The sequence below is a fragment of the Lissotriton helveticus genome, chromosome 10 (genome assembly GCF_964261635.1).
Source record: "Lissotriton helveticus chromosome 10, aLisHel1.1, whole genome shotgun sequence".
Lineage (NCBI taxonomy): Eukaryota > Metazoa > Chordata > Amphibia > Caudata > Salamandridae > Lissotriton > Lissotriton helveticus.
Genome location: NC_136071.1, coordinates 1201364760 through 1201387695, shown reverse-complemented (window position 1 = coordinate 1201387695; position 22936 = coordinate 1201364760). Strand labels below are relative to the sequence as shown.

The window sequence follows — 22936 nt, the reverse complement described above, 5'->3', positions numbered from 1 at the left end:
CCGTCTTGTCTGAGTTCAGTTTCAGGCGGCTGTTCATCATCCACTCGGCTACGTCTTTCATCCCTTCGTGTAGGTTGGTTCTGGCGGTGGCTGGGTCGTTGGTGAGGGAGAGGATCAGCTGGGTGTCGTCAGCGTAGGAGATGATGTTGAGGTTGTGTTGGCGTGCGATGGCTACGAGGGGGCTCATGTAGACGTTGAAGAGGGTGGGGCTGAGTGAAGATCCTTGTGGTACGCCGCAGATGACTTTGGTGACCTCGGATCTGAACGGGGGAGGCGGCCTCTCTGGGTTCTTCCGGCGAGGAACGAGATGATCCACTCCAGTGCCTTCTCTTGGATTCCGATGTTGTTGAGGCGTTGTACTAGGGTGCGGTGGCAGACAGTATCGAATGCTGCGGAGAGGTCCAGGAGGATGAGGGCCGCTGTTTCCCCGTTGTCGAGCAGGGCTCGGATGTCGTCAGTGGCTGCGATGAGGGCGGTCTTGGTGCTATGGTTGGCTCGGGAGCCGGACTGCGAGTGGTCGAGGGATCCGTTCGTCTTGAGGAAGGCGGCAAGCTGTCTGTTGACGGTCTTCTCGATGACTTTGGCAGGAAACGGGAGGATCGAGATGGGGAGGTAGTTCTTGAGGTCGGTGGGGTCTGCTGATGGTTTCTTCAGGAGGGCGCTGAATTCGGCATGCTTCCAGCTCTCCAGGAAGGTGGCGGGGTTGAAGGAGCAGTTGATGATGTCCCGGAGTTGGGGTGCAATGACGGAGTCGGCCTTGTTGAAGACGTGGTGGGGGCATGGGTCGGTTGGCGATCCGGAGTGGAGGGTGTTCATCGTGTGGATGGTGTCTTCGGTGCTGACCGGGGTCCAGGCGTGGAGGGTGGTGGTGGGGGGCGTTGGTTCTGTGGTTGGGTAAAAGTCCACATTTGTAAAGCGCACAATCACCCGTAAGGGTCTTTAGGCGCTGGGGGCCGTCGGGAAGATTAAGTGAGCTATTGCCCAGAGTAACATGGTGCTGGGCTAACCTGCCGCCGGAGCCGGGGATCGAACCGTGGTCACCAGATTCCAGCGTCAGCCGCCCTGGCCGGGGTCCACACCTCTCCCTGGGTGCGTGGTCTGTTCGCCAAAGCTGTTGTGTATGTCTGCAATCTTGCTGTGGAAGAACGAGACGAGAGAGTCGCAGAGGTCTTGTGAGGGAGTGATGTCGTTGTTTCCGGCGCTGGGGTTGGAGAGCTCTTTGATGATGCTGAAGAGTTCCTTGCTGTTGTGTGTGTTGTTGTCTAGTCGATCCTTGAATGCTGTCTTCTTAGTGGTGTGGATCAGAGCAGAAGTTTGTGGAAGCTAACAACCTATTCAGAGATCGAATTTTACAGTGGTATCGTTACATTGACGACGTCTGGCTCCTGTGGCAGGGGAGCCAGGCGGAGCTAATGTCTTTCCATGGGTGGCTCAATTCAAGACACAGGGACATCAAATTTTCAATAGAAAACAGCACTAGTCGCATGACGTTTTTGGATGTCGAAGTGAGATGTGAGGAAGGACGATTGGTCACATCGCTCCATAAAAAGGCGACTGATAGGAACACCATTCTGCACCACAGAAGCGCCCATCCACGCAATCTAAAGGCCAATCTGCCCAATGAGCAATTGCTCAGAATTAGACGTAATTGTTCGGATGTGGCTGATTATGAAAGACATGCGAGATCCTTTTGTCATGACATGCAAGACAGGGTCTACCCTAAGAAGCTCCTTAAGCACTCATTCAAACGTGCTAGATATACGCAGAGAGAATGCTTGCTGCAGCTTAAGCAACGTCCACCGATTAACAAAATGGTGTGTGTCACAATGTTCTGTCTCGACACCCACAAGTTGCGCCAAGCTGTTTTAAAGAATTGACATCTATTAGAAGGTTTGATTTGCCCATTTCCTGAGCCCATCTTCGCTTATAGAAAAAATCGAAGTATTGGCGAACAATTGATTAGAGCTGATATTACCATCCCAAAACCTAAAAGTGACCTTTTGTCACAATGGAACCTAAAGCCTGTGGAAGGGTATGCAACGTTTACAACGAATTTTTTACAACGCACTACCATTACAACGCAGGTATTACCACGCATACCATTACAACGCATTGCGCTGGGCCGGTCTAGGGTAAGTAATAAGTTTAATTTTCTATCCAACACCTTCCCTAGTGTCCACGGGGACTGGAGTTGGAATAGAAAATTATACTTACCACTATCCAGCACCTCCAAGCGCTATGCGTTGTAACGGTATTCGTTGTAAATACCGCGTTGTAAAGGTATGCGTGGTAAAAGTATGCGTTGTAACGTCATACATCCCTGTGGAAGGTCATCACAGGTGCGACAATTTGGTTGCTTGTTCTACCACAATTGAGGGCAATGAATTTGTCCATCAGGGCACTAAGTGGAGACATACAGAATTCTCCAACTGCAAAACGAAACGAAAAAATACTTTGCCCGTGCCCACTAATTTACATAGGCAAGACTAGCCAACAAGTCAACCAAAGGATCAGCCAGCATCGATCACGCATAAAGAAAAAAATAATGACCGCTCCGCTGGTTGAACACTTCTGTGATAAAGGCCATAATGAACATGAATTTAAATGGTCGGTGTTATTCACTGCGAATTCAATGACAAAATGCCACTATATTGAGCGTGCCTTACTGCAGAAAGACGATTCAGAAAAGGGGGTGGTGATGAACAGAGTGTCTGAATTAAGCAGACCACTCTTACCCAGTCCAAAGATCAGGGCTTGATCCATCACCGTTATTTATCTCACTGCCCCATCCCAGCTCAGAACCTGGCTATATGCAAATTAGTCTGTCCCTGGCCCAGTGCATCATGGGAACAGGGCAGACCAAACTACCAAGCCAATTCTTCACCAGAAAGGAGACAAGCTACCGGGGACCGGTTTCTGGCATTTCAGCCTCTTCGGCCCGGCTTGCTTGAATCCTGATGGAGCAGTGAGAAAGGGACTCATGTCTGAGTATACCCTGCCACACCTGTAGTGGCCAAAAACGATTCAGAAAAGGGGGTGGTGATGAACAGAGTGTCTGAATTAAGCAGACCACTCTTACCCAGTCCAAAGATCAGGGCTTGATCCATCACCGTTATTTATCTCACTGCCCCATCCCAGCTCAGAACCTGGCTATATGCAAATTAGTCTGTCCCTGGCCCAGTGCATCATGGGAACAGGGCAGACTAAACTACCAAGCCAATTCTTCACCAGAAAGGAGACAAGCTACCGGGGACCGGTTTCTGGCATTTCAGCCTCTTCGGCCCGGCTTGCTTGAATCCTGATGGAGCAGTGAGAAAGGGACTCATGTCTGAGTATACCCTGCCACACCTGTAGTGGCCAAAAACGATTCAGAAAAGGGGGTGGTGATGAACAGAGTGTCTGAATTAAGCAGACCACTCTTACCCAGTCCAAAGATCAGGGCTTGATCCATCACCGTTATTTATCTCACTGCCCCATCCCAGCTCAGAACCTGGCTATATGCAAATTAGTCTGTCCCTGGCCCAGTGCATCATGGGAACAGGGCAGACCAAACTACCAAGCCAATTCTTCACCAGAAAGGAGACAAGCTACCGGGGACCGGTTTCTGGCATTTCAGCCTCTTCGGCCCGGCTTGCTTGAATCCTGATGGAGCAGTGAGAAAGGGACTCATGTCTGAGTATACCCTGCCACACCTGTAGTGGCCAAAAACGATTCAGAAAAGGGGGTGGTGATGAACAGAGTGTCTGAATTAAGCAGACCACTCTTACCCAGTCCAAAGATCAGGGCTTGATCCATCACCGTTATTTATCTCACTGCCCCATCCCAGCTCAGAACCTGGCTATATGCAAATTAGTCTGTCCCTGGCCCAGTGCATCATGGGAACAGGGCAGACCAAACTACCAAGCCAATTCTTCACCAGAAAGGAGACAAGCTACCGGGGACCGGTTTCTGGCATTTCAGCCTCTTCGGCCCGGCTTGCTTGAATCCTGATGGAGCAGTGAGAAAGGGACTCATGTCTGAGTATACCCTGCCACACCTGTAGTGGCCAAAAACGATTCAGAAAAGGGGGTGGTGATGAACAGAGTGTCTGAATTAAGCAGACCACTCTTACCCAGTCCAAAGATCAGGGCTTGATCCATCACCGTTATTTATCTCACTGCCCCATCCCAGCTCAGAACCTGGCTATATGCAAATTAGTCTGTCCCTGGCCCAGTGCATCATGGGAACAGGGCAGACCAAACTACCAAGCCAATTCTTCACCAGAAAGGAGACAAGCTACCGGGGACCGGTTTCTGGCATTTCAGCCTCTTCGGCCCGGCTTGCTTGAATCCTGATGGAGCAGTGAGAAAGGGACTCATGTCTGAGTATACCCTGCCACACCTGTAGTGGCCAAAAACGATTCAGAAAAGGGGGTGGTGATGAACAGAGTGTCTGAATTAAGCAGACCACTCTTACCCAGTCCAAAGATCAGGGCTTGATCCATCACCGTTATTTATCTCACTGCCCCATCCCAGCTCAGAACCTGGCTATATGCAAATTAGTCTGTCCCTGGCCCAGTGCATCATGGGAACAGGGCAGACCAAACTACCAAGCCAATTCTTCACCAGAAAGGAGACAAGCTACCGGGGACCGGTTTCTGGCATTTCAGCCTCTTCGGCCCGGCTTGCTTGAATCCTGATGGAGCAGTGAGAAAGGGACTCATGTCTGAGTATACCCTGCCACACCTGTAGTGGCCACAAACGATTCAGAAAAGGGGGTGGTGATGAACAGAGTGTCTGAATTAAGCAGACCACTCTTACCCAGTCCAAAGATCAGGGCTTGATCCATCACCGTTATTTATCTCACTGCCCCATCCCAGCTCAGAACCTGGCTATATGCAAATTAGTCTGTCCCTGGCCCAGTGCATCATGGGAACAGGGCAGACCAAACTACCAAGCCAATTCTTCACCAGAAAGGAGACAAGCTACCGGGGACCGGTTTCTGGCATTTCAGCCTCTTCGGCCCGGCTTGCTTGAATCCTGATGGAGCAGTGAGAAAGGGACTCATGTCTGAGTATACCCTGCCACACCTGTAGTGGCCAAAAACGATTCAGAAAAGGGGGTGGTGATGAACAGAGTGTCTGAATTAAGCAGACCACTCTTACCCAGTCCAAAGATCAGGGCTTGATCCATCACCGTTATTTATCTCACTGCCCCATCCCAGCTCAGAACCTGGCTATATGCAAATTAGTCTGTCCCTGGGCCAGTGCATCATGGGAACAGGGCAGACCAAACTACCAAGCCAATTCTTCACTTCACTTCTGTGATAAAGGCCATAATGAACATGAATTTAAATGGTCGGTGTTATTCACTGAGAATTCAATGACAAAATGCCACGATATTGAGCGTGCCTTACTGCAGAAAGAGGCTTATCTGATTTTGAAATACAATAGCACTCAAACAGGCCTTAATAGCTTGTCCGAGATAGCCCACATATAATTGGCACAGACACACAGTATAGCGGACTTGCATCTGTCAGACATCCCTGGCCTTAATCTGTAGCCTTACGTCCTCTTTTCATTAAATACACCTCGCATATAAAAAATAAGCGTGGCCACTGCCTGGCAGGTAGATATATGCAATCTTAAGAATGGGTGTAGCGGCACCTACAGACTCTCCACATGCTCTGTTATTAAAGTTTGTTTAGAGTGCACGCAACACATGATTACAATAATGACCCTTAATGTGCTCGCCGTACTTGTGACATATATGCGATTTAAATCAGCGTTCAAATGAACTGGCCCGTTTTAATATTAGTGTTCAGATACGAGTTGCTAATAAAGTTTTTAGGTTTTTTATCTCAAACTCAGCGCGTAATTAAAATAGTCACAAAATAGGTTTTCTGCATCTATTCATTGAAAATGACACTACGCAATAGGCGCGCCCTGCACTTCATATAATAAATATAATTTTCTTGTAGTGTAAGTTCGAGGACACTACAAGTCCCATCATGCCCTCTTTTGGAGGTGGGCTTTAAATACAGGAAGTGCCTGCGCGGCCATCTCTTGGGAGAAAACTTTGATCACACCAGTGGCGTGCTGTTATTTCAGAGCAGGTAAATGCCAGGACATGCTTTTGATCCATTTAACGCTCAGAATCTGTTTGAATGCTCAGACTTTTAGCTACAAGCGCTCACACTCATTTTTTCGTTTTTTTGCTAACACAGGACGGCCAATTGAGAGCATTTTTTTTAAAAAAAATTCAGAAATTTAAAAGGGAACAGAAATACACCATTAAGGTAGGCGAAATTACTCCTGCCCATTCTGGTGTATTTTTTTAATAATGCATGCACTATGCGAACAATGTAATCATCAGGCCCACCACTAAAACAACTTTCACTATTGTTTTAGGAGCTTATCCGCATGGTGGTAGACTACATATAAGTACGCCGGTTGGCGGCAGTCGACAATAGCAAGGTATGCTTCATGTAGGACTGGGTCACGCTTTAGTAATGAAACCACGAGCTGGTTTGAATTACTAATACAAAAACTTCTCAAAATTTCTTGTAGGTTGTCCTGCCTGGCCACGCTTAAAATAATTGGTTTGAAACCCCTTTATGCCTTAATGCCCTGCTCTACTTACAAACAAGTTTGGTATGTAGCAATTTTCTTTCTCAGCCCATTGCCTTAAAAGAAGTTTGGTTTTGAGGAGTGATGAGTAAAATATTTTCTTTGCATCTTGCAGATACAAAGAATAAAACAGCCCTGATGAGAGATCAGCGACATTGTGCCTGATCTCGAAACGCGTCGGCACTTTCATAGGGTGGAATAAAAAGTCATCTCTACGATACTAGGACCGGCTGGTCCAGTATTGATTTGTTTAAGAGCCATTCATTTGCTTATAATTCCCCCTTGGATTGGTTTTCTCTATATTTTTCTCATTTTTTGATTGTAATGTTTGTTCTAATGTTGTTTGCGATGTATTCTTAGTTTTTTTGTAATGTTTGATGCAAGGAATTTTCTTTTTTGTAATGTGCAAAGAATTTGTTTTTCATGTATGTACAAAGTATTTTATAGCTGTATAAATATTTAATGTATTGTTCGTTTTCTGTTATGTCGCTTGTTATAACTTGAAAAAGATTTTGAAAAACATTGACACTAAGTAAAGTGTCGAGGGTGATCACAATAAATTGATCGTTCCCTCTCAAGAAGCTTGTGGAGATTTTGTGATTCGGGCAATTTGTGTTACATATTCTGTTTGGAATGTTGGTGTGAGTGACATGAGTGGAATGCTTGGGTTCCTGGTGGGAGTGTTCTGCGTGGAATGTTGTTGTGATGGACATGAGTGGAATGCTTGGGGTGCCCGGTGGAATGTTGGTGTGTGGGCTATGCATGGAATGCTTGGGTGCCTGGGGTGAGAGTTGACAGTTGAAGAATGGGCTGAGCAGCAGGCAGGCTGCTCCTGGTGGGGCTGCTGTACTGGAACTAATCTACTTCAATAAACCTACTTAATCCATATCCTACTTGCGTGGACGTCATTACTACAACCTATTGCATTGCAAATGCTTTTTAGTTTTTTTTATGATTTAACCACTGAGAGAGGGAATACATCTAAACCAGCACAAGGGCAAGAACCCCCCCCCCCTTTTATTGAAAACTGTCAGAGCAGTAAAGGTAACATCCATAAGAAATGCACAAAAAGGCCAGAAATATTAGCTGTTTTTAGAGGATTGGGTTTTCCTCAAAAAGCACAATTGTTGAATTGAGCTTTAAAAATCTTTTCACTGTTCCTGTGGTGTGAAAGTGCATAGGTTCTAACTGTAGATGTTGAGGAAAAAGATTGTCTAAAATCCAGGGGAAAAAAAGGCACATCGTTTAAGGTGAGAATGTATTTGTGATTCCCATTGAGCTGTAACTAATGCGCCAGTCCGACAGACGTCTTAGAAAAGCGATTTTTTGTGGTCCTTATTAATTTCGCAGACTGACTCGTCCCTCTTACATTCCTACAAACAGTTTGCGCCTGTGCCGGAATTTTACGATGCGCCCGCAGTCCAGCAGTCGTTAATGTGCTCTGAAGATGCTGGCACTGGTTTATTGAATGGTGGCAGGCAGACTTTCTGACTGGCTCGTTCCCTCACTCCCAGACATTTGTTTTCCTGGACTTGTCTCCTCTGACCTGATTTTCCGAGAGCAGCGAACATCTTGCTTAGTTTTCTCTTTCCCGGGTGCGACGTGTGCCCATCCCAGAGGAGTGTAAATTGATGTATTCTTAAGGACCCTACGGGGCATATTACCAAGGTGGCCGTTTTCGTCCGCTAAGCGGCGATAATTCTATCGCCCTATTAGCAGCAGCAGCAGTTCGCGACAGCTTGTATGCGATAGCGAGCGGTTTGGAGCCCGCTTTGCATGTCAGTGATATTTATCGCTAATGACATGCAAAGTGGGCATACCCAACCTGTTAGTTACTGAAAGCAGTCGCTAACGTCGCTATCGCCTATCAGCAAGACAGGCGTAGCGATGGAAATATTCGCGCTAAGCGCGAATATCTCCAAAAACTAACGCCTGCCCAGACCAGTTCTTAGCAATTATATACAATGGGAGTGGGATATTATGGCTAAGTCCTCATTAGCGATAATGCGTGAATATCGCTGGATTACCAGCGATATTCACGCATTTCGCCACTAACGCCGGATATTTTATCGCTTGAGAGATGTTATGTTATGTTATATGGAAATTTGTAGCACGCACAACTACTCCAGAGTACTAGAGTGCTAATAGCACGTTATCTCTGTGATAATATCCCTCGATGCTTGGCATCAAAAAAATACTCGCTAAGCCCATTTAGCGATAAATATCGCTCGTTGTTGGTAATATGCCACTACATTCTTGAATCGGCAGCCTGCTGGTTGGCGAGTCAGAAGTGGCTTAACAGGCTCTTTGAGTAAATCAAAGAGCTAGAATTACCTGCAAAAGTCTCGAATGAAGCAAAAAAAACAAAAAACAAAAGCATTTGCAATGCAATAGATCTTGCATTTACATAAATTAAATTTGAGCTGTTGTCATTGTAAATGAGCATGCCTTTTATTTACATTTTGATTTTTAAAACATAAAAAAGGCATTGTCATTTACAATGCTAATAGCACAAACTCTCACAAATGCGAGACCTATTGCATTGCAAATGCTTGTTGATAGAGTTAGCGAGGATGTAGCTTAATGGCCAAAGCGGACGACTTTGAAGTTGGGGAACGTCGGGGCATATGTGCAAGGGCTTTATCTCCACTTTTTTGATTTTTAAAGCCCAAAAATCAGAGATTAAACTATCGCCCTAATAACAAGAGGGTGCTAACATGCATTAGCGCATGTTAGCACCCTTTTACCCGACGCCTCCCTTTGTATCTCTAATGAGATGCAAAGTGGGCGTCACTGGGCAGTGCAACCTTGCAAATATCGCTGATGTGCACATTGCAATATTTACAAGGCTGCCAAGACATTTTAGCAGATGTTCATTTTGGGCGAAAACCGCATTTTTTGCCAAAAACAAACGTCTGCTAAAATGCAGATTTAGGCATACCTAATATGGAGGTGGATTGTGCTGATACGACTCTGTGGGTCGTTTCAGCAAGGTAATCGCCGTTTTGCAGGGAACACCTCTGGAAAACCAGCGATGTTCCCTGCAAAACGGCTATTTCCCTGCAATCGCTGGTAATTATATCGCCCTGAGGAAACGCGCTAAAAGGGCCATATAATCCAACGATAAACGGCGATAAATAGGAAAGCGCTAAATGCGCTTTGCGTTTATTTATCGCTGTCCTTGTAAATATGCCCCTAGGTTCGTGTCAGGTGGGAGGCTCAACCATCCGGTGATTGCTGACAAATTACTTAATCTCCCCGTGCCTAAAAATAATTATAAATGAACAAGACAGTCTGAAAAGTGTTGCTAAATAAACCTGGCGAAAAGAAGCACTGGGATGAAAAAAAAGTAGTGCACTTAAAGTAATGGAAAAGCACTGCAAGGGTAACAATACCGTACTTATCCGGTGCTCCTCTGCTGACGAAGGGAAGTGACGTATCGCAGGCTGTGCCAATTATGAGGCAGTAAAGAAGAGCAGCGCTATAGTCTGACCAATGGTGAGCAGCAGGAGGGAATAGAGTGGTGTTATTGACGACAACAGGTCTTGCAGGCAGCGCACGCGCGCTGATGCTCGACCTAAAAAGAAGAGACAGTGAGTATTTGAGTAACCGTACTGAACTGTATAATAGCTAAGTACATTTTGGGAAGCGTGAGCAGCTTATCCAGTGTGAGAGGAAGAGTCGCTGTAACTAGACCCCATACAGACCAGGAAACTTGCCTGAGAACTTAAGATAACATTCACAGCTCTCTACCAGAAGGGAGAGTCCTAGTTACAAAAGACAAAAAGAGAGAGTTCCTTAACAAGGTGCAAAATCCAGTTCCAGGTACTTTAGCTGATTCACAGGAGAAAGTCAGGAAACCCTGAAAAACTACAGCTCAGTCATAACAAAAGAGTAATCAGTTCAAGACAAAAAGAAAGGGAAGTCTGGGCTAAAGGTAGGAGGGAGGAAAACAGAGGGACACGATTAAAGAAGTAAACAGCAGAGGTAAGAGGGTGGTTATATGGAGGAAACTAAGCGTCAAGTGAAAGAATTAAAACAATTAATTTAGCCAGACATTGTCATCAAATCTACTGCACTACATATAGTGCTCTTCCCCCTCTGACTCCTCATGTCTGTAGCTTGAAGGGATAGCACAGTGCCCTCTCTGACCCCTCAGATCTGTAGCTTGGAGGGATAGCACAGTGCCCTCTCTGACCCCTGGTGTCTGTAGCTTGGAGGGATAGCACAGTGCCCTCTCTGACCCCTGGTGTCTGTAGCTTGGAGGGATAGCACAATGCTCTCTCTGACCCCTGGTGTCTGTAGCTTGGAGGGATAGCACAGTGCCCTCTCTGACCCCTGGTGTCTGTAGCTTGGAGGGATAGCACAATGCCTTCTCTGACCCCTCAGATCTGTAGCTTGGAGGGATAGCACAATGCCCTCTCTGACCCCTGGTGTCTGTAGCTTGGAGGGATAGCACAGTGCCCTCTCTGACCCCTGGTGTCTGTAGCTTGGAGGGATAGCACAATGCCTTCTCTGACCCCTCAGATCTGTAGCTTGGAGGGATAGCACAGTGCCCTCTCTGACCCCTGGTGTCTGTAGCTTGGAGGGATAGCACAATGCCTTCTCTGACCCCTCAGATCTGTAGCTTGGAGGGATAGCACAGTGCCCTCTCTGACCCCTGGTGTCTGTAGCTTGGAGGGATAGCACAATGCCTTCTCTGACCCCTCAGATCTGTAGCTTGGAGGGATAGCACAGTGCCCTCTCTGACCCCTGGTGTCTGTAGCTTGGAGGGATAGCACAATGCCCTCTCTGACCCCTCAGATCTGTAGCTTGGAGGGATAGCACAGTGACCTCTCTCACCCCTGGTGTCTGTAGCTTGGAGGGATAGCACAATGCCCTCTCTGACCCCTCAGATCTGTAGCTTGGAGGGATAGCACAGTGCCCTCTCTGACCCCTGGTGTCTGTAGCTTGGAGGGATAGCACAATGCCCTCTCTGACCCCTGGTGTCTGTAGCTTGGAGGGATAGCACAGTGCCCTCTCTGACCCCTGGTGTCTGTAGCTTGGAGGGATAGCACAATGCCCTCTCTGACCCCTGGTGTCTGTAGCTTGGAGGGATAGCACAGTGACCTCTCTGACCCCTGGTGTCTGTAGCTTGGAGGGATAGCACAGTGCCCTCTCTGACCCCTCAGATCTGTAGCTTGGAGGGATAGCACAGTGACCTCTCTCACCCCTGGTGTCTGTAGCTTGGAGGGATAGCACAATGCCCTCTCTGACCCCTCAGATCTGTAGCTTGGAGGGATAGCACAGTGCCCTCTCTGACCCCTGGTGTCTGTAGCTTGGAGGGATAGCACAATGCCCTCTCTGACCCCTGGTGTCTGTAGCTTGGAGGGATAGCACAGTGACCTCTCTGACCCCTGGTGTCTGTAGCTTGGAGGGATAGCACAATGCCCTCTCTGACACCTGGTGTCTGTAGCTTGGAGGGATAGCACAGTGACCTCTCTGACCCCTGGTGTCTGTAGCTTGGAGGGATAGCACAATGCCTTCTCTGACCCCTCAGATCTGTAGCTTGGAGGGATAGCACAGTGCCCTCTCTGACCCCTGGTGTCTGTAGCTTGGAGGGATAGCACAATGCCTTCTCTGACCCCTCAGATCTGTAGCTTGGAGGGATAGCACAGTGCCCTCTCTGACCCCTGGTGTCTGTAGCTTGGAGGGATAGCACAATGCCCTCTCTGACCCCTCAGATCTGTAGCTTGGAGGGATAGCACAGTGACCTCTCTCACCCCTGGTGTCTGTAGCTTAGAGGGATAGCACAATGCCCTCTCTGACCCCTCAGATCTGTAGCTTGGAGGGATAGCACAGTGCCCTCTCTGACCCCTGGTGTCTGTAGCTTGGAGGGATAGCACAATGCCCTCTCTGACCCCTGGTGTCTGTAGCTTGGAGGGATAGCACAGTGCCCTCTCTGACCCCTGGTGTCTGTAGCTTGGAGGGATAGCACAATGCCCTCTCTGACCCCTGGTGTCTGTAGCTTGGAGGGATAGCACAGTGACCTCTCTGACCCCTGGTGTCTGTAGCTTGGAGGGATAGCACAGTGCCCTCTCTGACCCCTCAGATCTGTAGCTTGGAGGGATAGCACAGTGACCTCTCTCACCCCTGGTGTCTGTAGCTTGGAGGGATAGCACAATGCCCTCTCTGACCCCTCAGATCTGTAGCTTGGAGGGATAGCACAGTGCCCTCTCTGACCCCTGGTGTCTGTAGCTTGGAGGGATAGCACAATGCCCTCTCTGACCCCTGGTGTCTGTAGCTTGGAGGGATAGCACAGTGACCTCTCTGACCCCTGGTGTCTGTAGCTTGGAGGGATAGCACAATGCCCTCTCTGACCCCTGGTGTCTGTAGCTTGGAGGGATAGCACAGTGACCTCTCTGACCCCTGGTGTCTGTAGCTTGGAGGGATAGCACAATGCCCTCTCTGACCCCTGGTGTCTGTAGCTTGGAGGGATAGCACAGTGACCTCTCTGACCCCTGGTGTCTGTAGCTTGGAGGGATAGCACAGTGACCTCTCTGACCCCTGGTGTCTGTAGCTTGGAGGGATAGCACAATGCCCTCTCTGACCCCTGGTGTCTGTAGCTTGGTGGGATAGCACAGTGACCTCTCTGACCCCTGGTGTCTGTAGCTTGGAGGGATAGCACAATGCCCTCTCTGACCCCTGGTGTCTGTAGCTTGGAGGGATAGCACAGTGACCTCTCTGACCCCTGGTGTCTGTAGCTTGGAGGGATAGCACAGTGACCTCTCTGACCCCTGGTGTCTGTAGCTTGGGGGGATAGCCCAGTGCTCTCGGCTGACCCCTCATATCTGTAGCTTGGAGGGATAGCACAGTGCCCTCTCTGACCCCTGGTGTCTGTAGCTTGGAGGGATAGCACAGTGACCTCTCTGACCCCTGGTGTCTGTAGCTTGGAGGGATAGCACAATGCCCTCTCTGACCCCTGGTGTCTGTAGCTTGGAGGGATAGCACAGTGACCTCTCTGACCCCTGGTGTCTGTAGCTTGGAGGGATAGCACAATGCCCTCTCTGACCCCTGGTGTCTGTAGCTTGGAGGGATAGCACAGTGACCTCTCTGACCCCTGGTGTCTGTGGCTTGGGGGGATAGCCCAGTGCTCTCGGCTGACCCCTCGGATCTGTAGCTTGGAGGGATAGCACAGTGACCTCTCTGACCCCTCATATCTGTAGCTTGGAGGGATAGCACAGTGCCCTCTCTGACCCCTCGGATCTGTAGCTTGGAGGGATAGCCCAGTGCTCTCGGCTGACCCCTCGGATCTGTAGCTTGGAGGGATAGCACAATGCCCTCTCTGACCCCTGGTGTCTGTAGCTTGGAGGGATAGCACAGTGACCTCTCTGACCCCTGGTGTCTGTAGCTTGGGGGGATAGCCCAGTGCTCTCGGCTGACCCCTCATATCTGTAGCTTGGAGGGATAGCACAATGCCCTCTCTGACCCCTGGTGTCTGTAGCTTGGAGGGATAGCACAGTGACCTCTCTGACCCCTGGTGTCTGTAGCTTGGGGGGATAGCCCAGTGCTCTCGGCTGACCCCTCGGATCTGTAGCTTGGAGGGATAGCACAGTGCCCTCTCTGACCCCTGGTGTCTGTAGCTTGGAGGGATAGCACAGTGCCCTCTCTGACCCCTGGTGTCTGTAGCTTGGAGGGATAGCACAGTGACCTCTCTGACCCCTGGTGTCTGTAGCTTGGGGGGATAGCCCAGTGCTCTCGGCTGACCCCTCGGATCTGTAGCTTGGAGGGATAGCACAGTGCCCTCTCTGACCCCTGGTGTCTGTAGCTTGGAGGGATAGCACAGTGCCCTCTCCGACCCCTCGGATCTGTAGCTTGGAGGGATAGCACAGTGCTCTCGGCTGACTCCTCATATCTGTAGCTTGGAGGGATAGCCCAGTGCTCTCGGCTGACCCCTCATATCTGTAGCTTGGAGGGATAGCCCAGTGCTCTCGGCTGACCCCTCATATCTGTAGCTTGGAGGGATAGCACAGTGCCCTCTCTGACCCCTGGTGTCTGTAGGTTGGAGGGATAGCACAGTGACCTCTCTGACCCCTCATATCTGTAGCTTGGAGGGATAGCACAGTGCCCTCTCTGACCCCTCGGATCTGTAGCTTGGAGGGATAGCACAGTGCTCTCGGCTGACCCCTCATATCTGTAGCTTGGAGGGATAGCACAGTGCCCTCTCTGACCCCTCGGATCTGTAGCTGGAGGGATAGCAGAGTGCCCTCTCTGACCCCTGGTGTCTGTAGCTTGGAGGGATAGCCCAGTGCTCTCGGCTGACACCTCATATCTGTAGCTTGGAGGGATAGCACAGTGTCCTCTCTGACCTCTGGTGTCTGTAGCTTGGAGGGATAGCACAGTGCCCTCTCTGACCCCTGGTGTCTGTAGCTTGGAGGGATAGCACAGTGCCCTCTCTGACCCCTGGTGTCTGTAGCTTGGAGGGATAGCACAGTGCCCTCTCTGACCCCTGGTGTCTGTAGCTTGGAGGGATAGCACAGTGCCCTCTCTGACCCCTCGGATCTGTAGCTTGGAGGGATAGCACAGTGCTCTCGGCTGACCCCTCATATCTGTAGCTTGGAGGGATAGCACAGTGCCCTCTCTGACCCCTGGTGTCTGTAGGTTGGAGGGATAGCACAGTGACCTCTCTGACCCCTCATATCTGTAGCTTGGAGGGATAGCACAGTGCCCTCTCTGACCCCTCGGATCTGTAGCTTGGAGGGATAGCACAGTGCTCTCGGCTGACCCCTCATATCTGTAGCTTGGAGGGATAGCACAGTGCCCTCTCTGACCCCTCGGATCTGTAGCTGGAGGGATAGCAGAGTGCCCTCTCTGACCCCTGGTGTCTGTAGCTTGAAGGGATAGCCCAGTGCTCTCGGCTGACACCTCATATCTGTAGCTTGGAGGGATAGCACAGTGTCCTCTCTGACCTCTGGTGTCTGTAGCTTGGAGGGATAGCACAGTGCCCTCTCTGACCCCTGGTGTCTGTAGCTTGGAGGGATAGCACAGTGCCCTCTCTGACCCCTGGTGTCTGTAGCTTGGAGGGATAGCACAGTGCCCTCTCTGACCCCTGGTGTCTGTAGCTTGGAGGGATAGCACAGTGCCCTCTCTGACCCCTCGGATCTGTAGCTTGGAGGGATAGCGGAGTGCCCTCTCTGAGCCCTGGTGTCTGTAGCTTGGAGGGATAGCACAGTGCCCTCTCTGACCCCTGGTGTCTGTAGCTTGGAGGGATAGCACAGTGCCCTCTCTGACCCCTCGGATCTGTAGCTTGGAGGGATAGCGGAGTGCCCTCTCTGAGCCCTGGTGTCTGTAGCTTGGAGGGATAGCACAGTGCCCTCTCTGACCCCTGGTGTCTGTAGCTTGGAGGGATAGCACAGTGACCTCTCTGACCCCTGGTGTCTGTAGCTTGGGGGGATAGCCCAGTGCTCTCGGCTGACCCCTCATATCTGTAGCTTGGGGGGATAGACCAGTGCTCTCGGCTGACCCCTCGGCTCTGTAGCTTGGAGGGATAGCACAGTGCCCTCTCTGACCCCTGGTGTCTGTAGCTTGGAGGGATAGCACAGTGACCTCTCTGACCCCTGGTGTCTGTAGCTTGGGGGGATAGCCCAGTGCTCTCGGCTGACCCCTCGGATCTGTAGCTTGGAGGGATAGCCCAGTGCCCTCTCTGACCCCTGGTGTCTGTAGCTTGGGGGGATAGCCCAGTGCTCTCGGCTGACCCCTCATATCTGTAGCTTGGAGGGATAGCCCAGGGCTCTCGGCTGACCCCTCATATCTGTAGCTTGGAGGGATAGCCCAGTGCTCTCGGCTGACCCCTCATATCTGTAGCTTGGAGGGATAGCACAGTGCCCTCTCTGACCCCTGGTGTCTGTAGCTTGGAGGGATAGCACAGTGACCTCTCTGACCCCTGGTGTCTGTAGCTTGGAGGGATAGCACAGTGACCTCTCTGACCCCTGGTGTCTGTAGCTTGGGGGGATAGCCCAGTGCTCTCGGCTGACCCCTCGGATCTGTAGCTTGGAGGGATAGCACAGTGCCCTCTCTGACCCCTGGTGTCTGTAGCTTGGAGGGATAGCCCTGTGCTCTCGGCTGACCCCTCAGATCTGTAGCTTGGAGGGATATACACAGTGACCTGTCTCACCCCTGGTGTCTGTAGCTTGGGGGGATAGCCCAGGGCTCTCGGCTGACCTCTCAGGTCTGTGGCTTGGAGGGATAGCACAGTGACCTCTCTGACCCCTGGTGTCTGTAGCTTGGGGGGATAGCCCAGTGCTCTCGGCTGACCCCTCATATCTGTAGCTTGGAGGGATAGCACAGTGCCCTCTCTGACCCCTGGTGTCTGTAGCTTGGAGGGATAGCACAATGACCTCTCTGACCCCTGGTGTCTGTAGCTTGGAGGGATAGCACAGTGCCCTCTCTGACCCCTGGTGTCTGTAGCTTGGAGGGATAGCACAGTGACCTCTCTGACCCCTGGTGTCTGTAGCTTGGAGGGATAGCACAGTGACCTCTCTGACCCCTGGTGTCTGTAGCTTGGAGGGATAGCACAGTGCCCTCTCTGACCCCTCGGATCTGTAGCTTGGAGGGATAGCACAGTGCCCTCTCTGACCCCTGGTGTCTGTAGCTTGGAGGGATAGCACAGTGCCCTCTCTGACCCCTCGGATCTGTAGCCTGGAGGGATAGCACAGTGCCCTCTCTGACCCCTGGTGTCTGTAGCTTGGAGGGATAGCACAGTGCCCTCTCTGACCCCTGGTGTCTGTAGCTTGGAGGGATAGCACAGTGACCTCTCTGACCCCTGGTGTCTGTAGCTTGGAGGGATAGCACAGTGCCCTCTCTGACCCCTGGTGTCTGTAGCTTGGAGGGATAGCACAGTGACCTCTCTGACCCCTGGTGTCTGTAGCTTGGAGGGATAGCACAGTGCCCTCTCTGACCCCTGGTGTCTGTAGCTTGGAGGGATAGCACAGTGCCCTCTCTGACCCCTGGTGTCTGTAGCTTGGAGGGATAGCACAATGCCCTCTCTGACCCCTCGGATCTGTAGCTTGGAGGGATAGCACATTGCCCTCTCTGACCCCTGGTGTCTGTAGCTTGGAGGGATAGCCCTGTGCTCTCGGCTGACCCCTCAGATCTGTAGCTTGGAGGGATAGCACAGTGCCCTCTCTGACCCCTGGTTTCTGTAGCTTGGAGGGATAGCCCTGTGCTCTCGGCTGACCCTTCAGATCTGTAGCTTGGAGGGATAGCACAGTGCCCTCTCTGACCCCTGGTGTCTGTAGCTTGGAGGGATAGCACAGTGCCCTCTCTGACCCCTGGTGTCTGTAGCTTGGAGGGATAGCACAGTGCCCTCTCTGACCCCTCGGATCTGTAGCTTGGAGGGATAGCACAGTGCCCTCACTGACCCCTGGTGTCTGTAGCTTGGGGGGATAGCACAGTGCCCTCTCTGACCCCTGGTGTCTGTAGCTTGGAGGGATAGCCCAGTGCCCTCTCTGACCCCTGGTGTCTGTAGCTTGGAGGGATAGCCCAGTGCCCTCTCTGACCCCTGGTGTCTGTAGCTTGGAGGGATAGCGGAGTGCCCTCTCTGAGCCCTGGTGTCTGTAGCTTGGAGGGATAGCACAATGCCCTCTCTGACCCCTGGTGTCTGTAGCTTGGAGGGATAGCACAGTGCCCTCTCTGACCCCTGGTGTCTGTAGCTTGGAGGGATAGCACAGTAACCTCTCTGACCCCTGGTGTCTGTAGCTTGGAGGGATAGCACAGTGCCCTCTCTGACCCCTGGTGTCTGTAGCTTGGGGGGATAGCCCAGTGCTCTCGGCTGACCCCTCATATCTGTAGCTTGGAGGGATAGCACAGTGACCTCTCTGACCCCTGGTGTCTGTAGCTTAGAGGGATAGCACAGTGACCTCTCTGACCCCTGGTGTCTGTAGCTTTTAGTGATAGCCCAGTGCTCTCGGCTGACCTCTCATATCTGTAGCTTGGAGGGATAGCACAGTGACCTCTCTGACCCCTGGTGTCTGTAGCTTAGAGGGATAGCACAGTGACCTCTCTGACCCCTGGTGTCTGTAGCTTGGAGGGATAGCCCAGTGCTCTCGGCTGACCCCTCGGATCTGTAGCTTGGAGGGATAGCACAGTGCCCTCTCTGACCCCTGGTGTCTGTAGCTTGGAGGGATAGCACAGTGCCCTCTCTGACCCCTGGTGTCTGTAGCTTGGAGGGATAGCACAATGCCTTCTCTGACCCCTCAGATCTGTAGCTTGGAGGGATAGCACAATGCCCTCTCTGACCCCTGGTGTCTGTAGCTTGGAGGGATAGCACAGTGCCCTCTCTGACCCCTGGTGTCTGTAGCTTGGAGGGATAGCACAATGCCTTCTCTGACCCCTCAGATCTGTAGCTTGGAGGGATAGCACAGTGCCCTCTCTGACCCCTGGTGTCTGTAGCTTGGAGGGATAGCACAATGCCTTCTCTGACCCCTCAGATCTGTAGCTTGGAGGGATAGCACAGTGCCCTCTCTGACCCCTGGTGTCTGTAGCTTGGAGGGATAGCACAATGCCTTCTCTGACCCCTCAGATCTGTAGCTTGGAGGGATAGCACAGTGCCCTCTCTGACCCCTGGTGTCTGTAGCTTGGAGGGATAGCACAATGCCCTCTCTGACCCCTCAGATCTGTAGCTTGGAGGGATAGCACAGTGACCTCTCTGACCCCTGGTGTCTGTAGCTTGGAGGGATAGCACAGTGACCTCTCTGACCCCTGGTGTCTGTAGCTTGGAGGGATAGCACAGTGACCTCTCTGACCCCTGGTGTCTGTAGCTTGGAGGGATAGCACAGTGACCTCTCTGACCCCTGGTGTCTGTAGCTTGGAGGGATAGCACAGTGACCTCTCTGACCCCTGGTGTCTGTAGCTTGGAGGGATAGCACAGTGACCTCTCTGACCCCTGGTGTCTGTAGCTTGGAGGGATAGCCCAGTGCTCTCGGCTGACCCCTCAGATCTGTAGCATGGATTGACATCACATTGGTCTGTGCTGCCTCTTCGTATCTATAGCATTCAATGACATCTCAGTGCTCCTTGTGACTATAGGTTGGAATTACATCACTGTTCTCTGTTCCAGTCCTGTTGTCAGTAGCATGGAATGACATCACAGTGCTCTGCACCGACCACTGGTGTTTGTAGCATGGAATGACATCACAGTGCTCTGCACCGACCACTGGTGTTTGTAGCATGGAATGACATCACAGTGCTCTTCGCTGACCCCTGGTGTCAATAGTTAGGAATTACATCACAGTTCTCTGTGCACAGTGCTCTGCGTCATACTCTGATGTTTGTAGCATGGAATGACTTCACAGTGGCCTTTGCTGATCTCCGCTGTGTGTTTTGACTTGCTCCATTCCAGGGCCGGATGGTCACCAGACAGACTATAGCTTGGCCTGGCTGATGGAGAATAGCTATGAAGGACAACTGAAGAAACCCCGCCTCCAGGAGCTGTGGAATGCAGAGGTCTATCAGCGAGCCCAAGTGGCACCTACACCCTGCCAGCGGGTCTTGGAGACTGATGAGGGCCGGCGGGAGGTTTTTGAGAACTTCCTCCGCTATGGCATCGCCTTGGTTGAGGGGGTTCCACCCACCGAGGAGGATACAGAACACTTGGCACAAAGAGTCAGCTTAGTCAGGTATGAGAGCTCAAAATCAAAATGTGAACCAATGCCATATTACCAAACAGGTTCCAGTTCAAAAGGAGCTTCAGAAAATATCAGAGTATGATGATTGAGTGTAGGAGATTGGTACTGAGTGACGTGAGTGTATGAGATTGGTACTGAGTGATGTGAGTGTAGTAGATTGGTACTGAGTGACGTGAGTGTAGGAGATTGGTACTGAGTGACGTGAGTGTAGGAGATTGGTACTGAGTGATCTGAGTGTAGGAGATTGGTACTGAGTGACGTGAGTGTATGAGATTGGTACTGAGTGATGTGAGTGTAGGAGATTGGTACTGAGTGACGTGAGTGTAGGAGATTGGTACTGAGTGACGTGAGTGTATGAGATTGGTACTGAGTGATGTGAGTGTAGGAGATTGGTACTGAGTGACGTGAGTGTAGGAGATTGGTACTGAGTGATGTGAGTGTAGGAGATTGGTACTGAGTGATCTGAGTGTAGGAGATTAGTACTGAGTGATGTGTGTATAGGAGATTGGTACTGAGTAATGTGAGTATAGGAGACTGTTACTGAATGACGTGAGTGTAGGAGATTGGTACTGAGTGAAGTGAGTGTAGGAGATTGGTACTGAGTGATGTGAGTATAGGAGATTGGTACTGAGTAATGTGAGTATAGGAGACTGTTACTGAATGACGTGAGTGTAGGAGATTGGTACTGAGTGATGTGAGTGTAGGAGATTGGTACTGAGTGATGTGAGTATAGGAGATTGGTACTGAGTAATATGAGTATAGGAGACTGTTACTGAATGACGTGAGTGTAGGAAATTGGTACTGAGTGATGTGAGTGTAGGAGATTGGTATTGAGTGACAGGAGTGCAGGAGATTGGTGCCGAGTGACGTGAGTGTAGAAGATTGGTACAGAGTGACGTGAGTGAAGGAGATTGGTACTGAGTAATGTGAGTGTACGAGATTGGTAATGAGTGAAGTGAGCGTAGGACATTAGTATTGAGTGACATGAGTGTATGAATGAATGAATGAATGAAATAGTTGTATAAAGCATGCAATTACCCTTAGGTGTCTCAACGCTAGAGGTAGGACAACAAAGCCGACCGGTCGGTAAAGCTCGACTAACTCTGACTGCAGCTTCTTCAATGGCTTTGGTAAAAAGCCAGATCTTCAGCTGCTTCCTAAACTGCAACAGGGTAGGTTGGCGGCGTAGAGTAGGAGACAGTGAGTTCCACAGTTTTCCTACACAAATGGAAAACGCTCTTCCTCCCCATTTTGCTTTGTTTATTCTAGGAATAGTGACGGTTTGTGAGGAGCTAGATCTGAGATTCCTGCTCGGCGTGTACCAAGAGAACCGTTACTGAAAATTAAGCCTGGGCGAAGTACTACGCTACGCTTGCATAGTTTGCGAAGTTTGCGCTACTTCACACTACACAAATTGCACGTAGCACAGTGCAAACAAGCGTAGCGTAGCAGTCATTTTTTGCTTGGTCGCGGTCCTCAACGTCAAGTTGGCAAAAGCGAGCGAGCATAATGACATCCCGGCGAGACTTTTTCCTCATTGGCGATCAGCAACATCAAGTTGCCATCGCAAGCGTGGAAAATAAACCTTCTGGCGAGATTCTCAATGCGGGGAGGTCAGGTTTCTCATTGCGAGTGGTGGCGATGAGAAACTACCAGTCCACATTGAGAAAGCTGCCGCTAGAGTAGAAATCTACTTGAGCGGCAGAAAACTACTGCTTGCCCTGTGCAAGATGTGGTTGGCACTGATTGCACAGGGCGGACAAGCATCTGGCACTGTGCAATCAGTGCGAACATGATTTTACACAGTGCACTATGCAGTTTGCGTACCTAAGCGTAGCTCGCGAAGTGCGATGTGCACTACGCGAACTACGCCCAGGGTTACTGAAAATACTTTGGACCGGTCTGATGGAGGTTATGAACCAGGCACATTGCCTTGAAAGAAATCCTTTTTAGGTCTCGCCTGAGCTAGTGCATGCGCTTCCCCGTGAGACATTTAGTAAGTGGGTTTTCAAGATGCTACAACAAGCTTTTGCTGGCTTCAAGCTTGCTGTTACGCACGTGTGAGCGTGCAGAGCCACTATATGGCTTTCTGTAATGGCTCATTAAGCCGTACAGCGTGTGAATCATGCTCCTCCACCACCTTGCTCTCTGCTCTTACTATCCCCTCCCTTCTCCCCAACCCTCCTCGTCAGCTTCATGGCAGCAGGTGAATCATGCTCCTCCACCCCTTGCTGTCTGCTCTCACTACCCCCGCCCTTCTACCCTTCCCTCTTCTTTAGCTTGTATACTATTCTAATTCCGCTTCTGCCCTTCCGGAAGGAGCCATATGTCTGCTTTGCAGAGTCGATTTCATGCATTGTGCACCAAGAGCACACAATCTGAAATGCCATAAAGCCCCTCCTAACTGCTCCTTGTTACAATTTCGTCTGCTTGCCTGGTGTAGCTTTCACAAATGAGAGACCAACCGCGCAAGTAATGTCTCGAGCAGCTTTTCCAAGTGTCAGCGCCTGTGTTCGAGGTCACAGAGCTCTTCTGTACAATGTCAAACGTGGTCCGCGTTGTGGTTTGTCATCTAGCACGAAAGAGCGGGCATGTTATGTACAGCATCCTCCTGCTGCGGACTGCTGTTCTAGGTGGGTAGACTTTCACAAGTTTATGTCTCCAG

General features: G+C 50.7%; 1 protein-coding gene across 1 annotated transcript in view; it reads left to right on the top strand.

Moving 5' to 3' along the window:
• Positions 1 to 22936, top strand: part of LOC144785687 (trimethyllysine dioxygenase, mitochondrial-like) — a 135438-nt gene that overhangs the window by 9087 nt on the left and 103415 nt on the right. The window contains exon 3 of the mRNA XM_078664481.1: positions 19986 to 20262. Within this exon, the coding sequence (XP_078520607.1) occupies positions 19986 to 20262 (277 nt within the window). The remainder of the gene's footprint in view (positions 1 to 19985; positions 20263 to 22936) is intronic.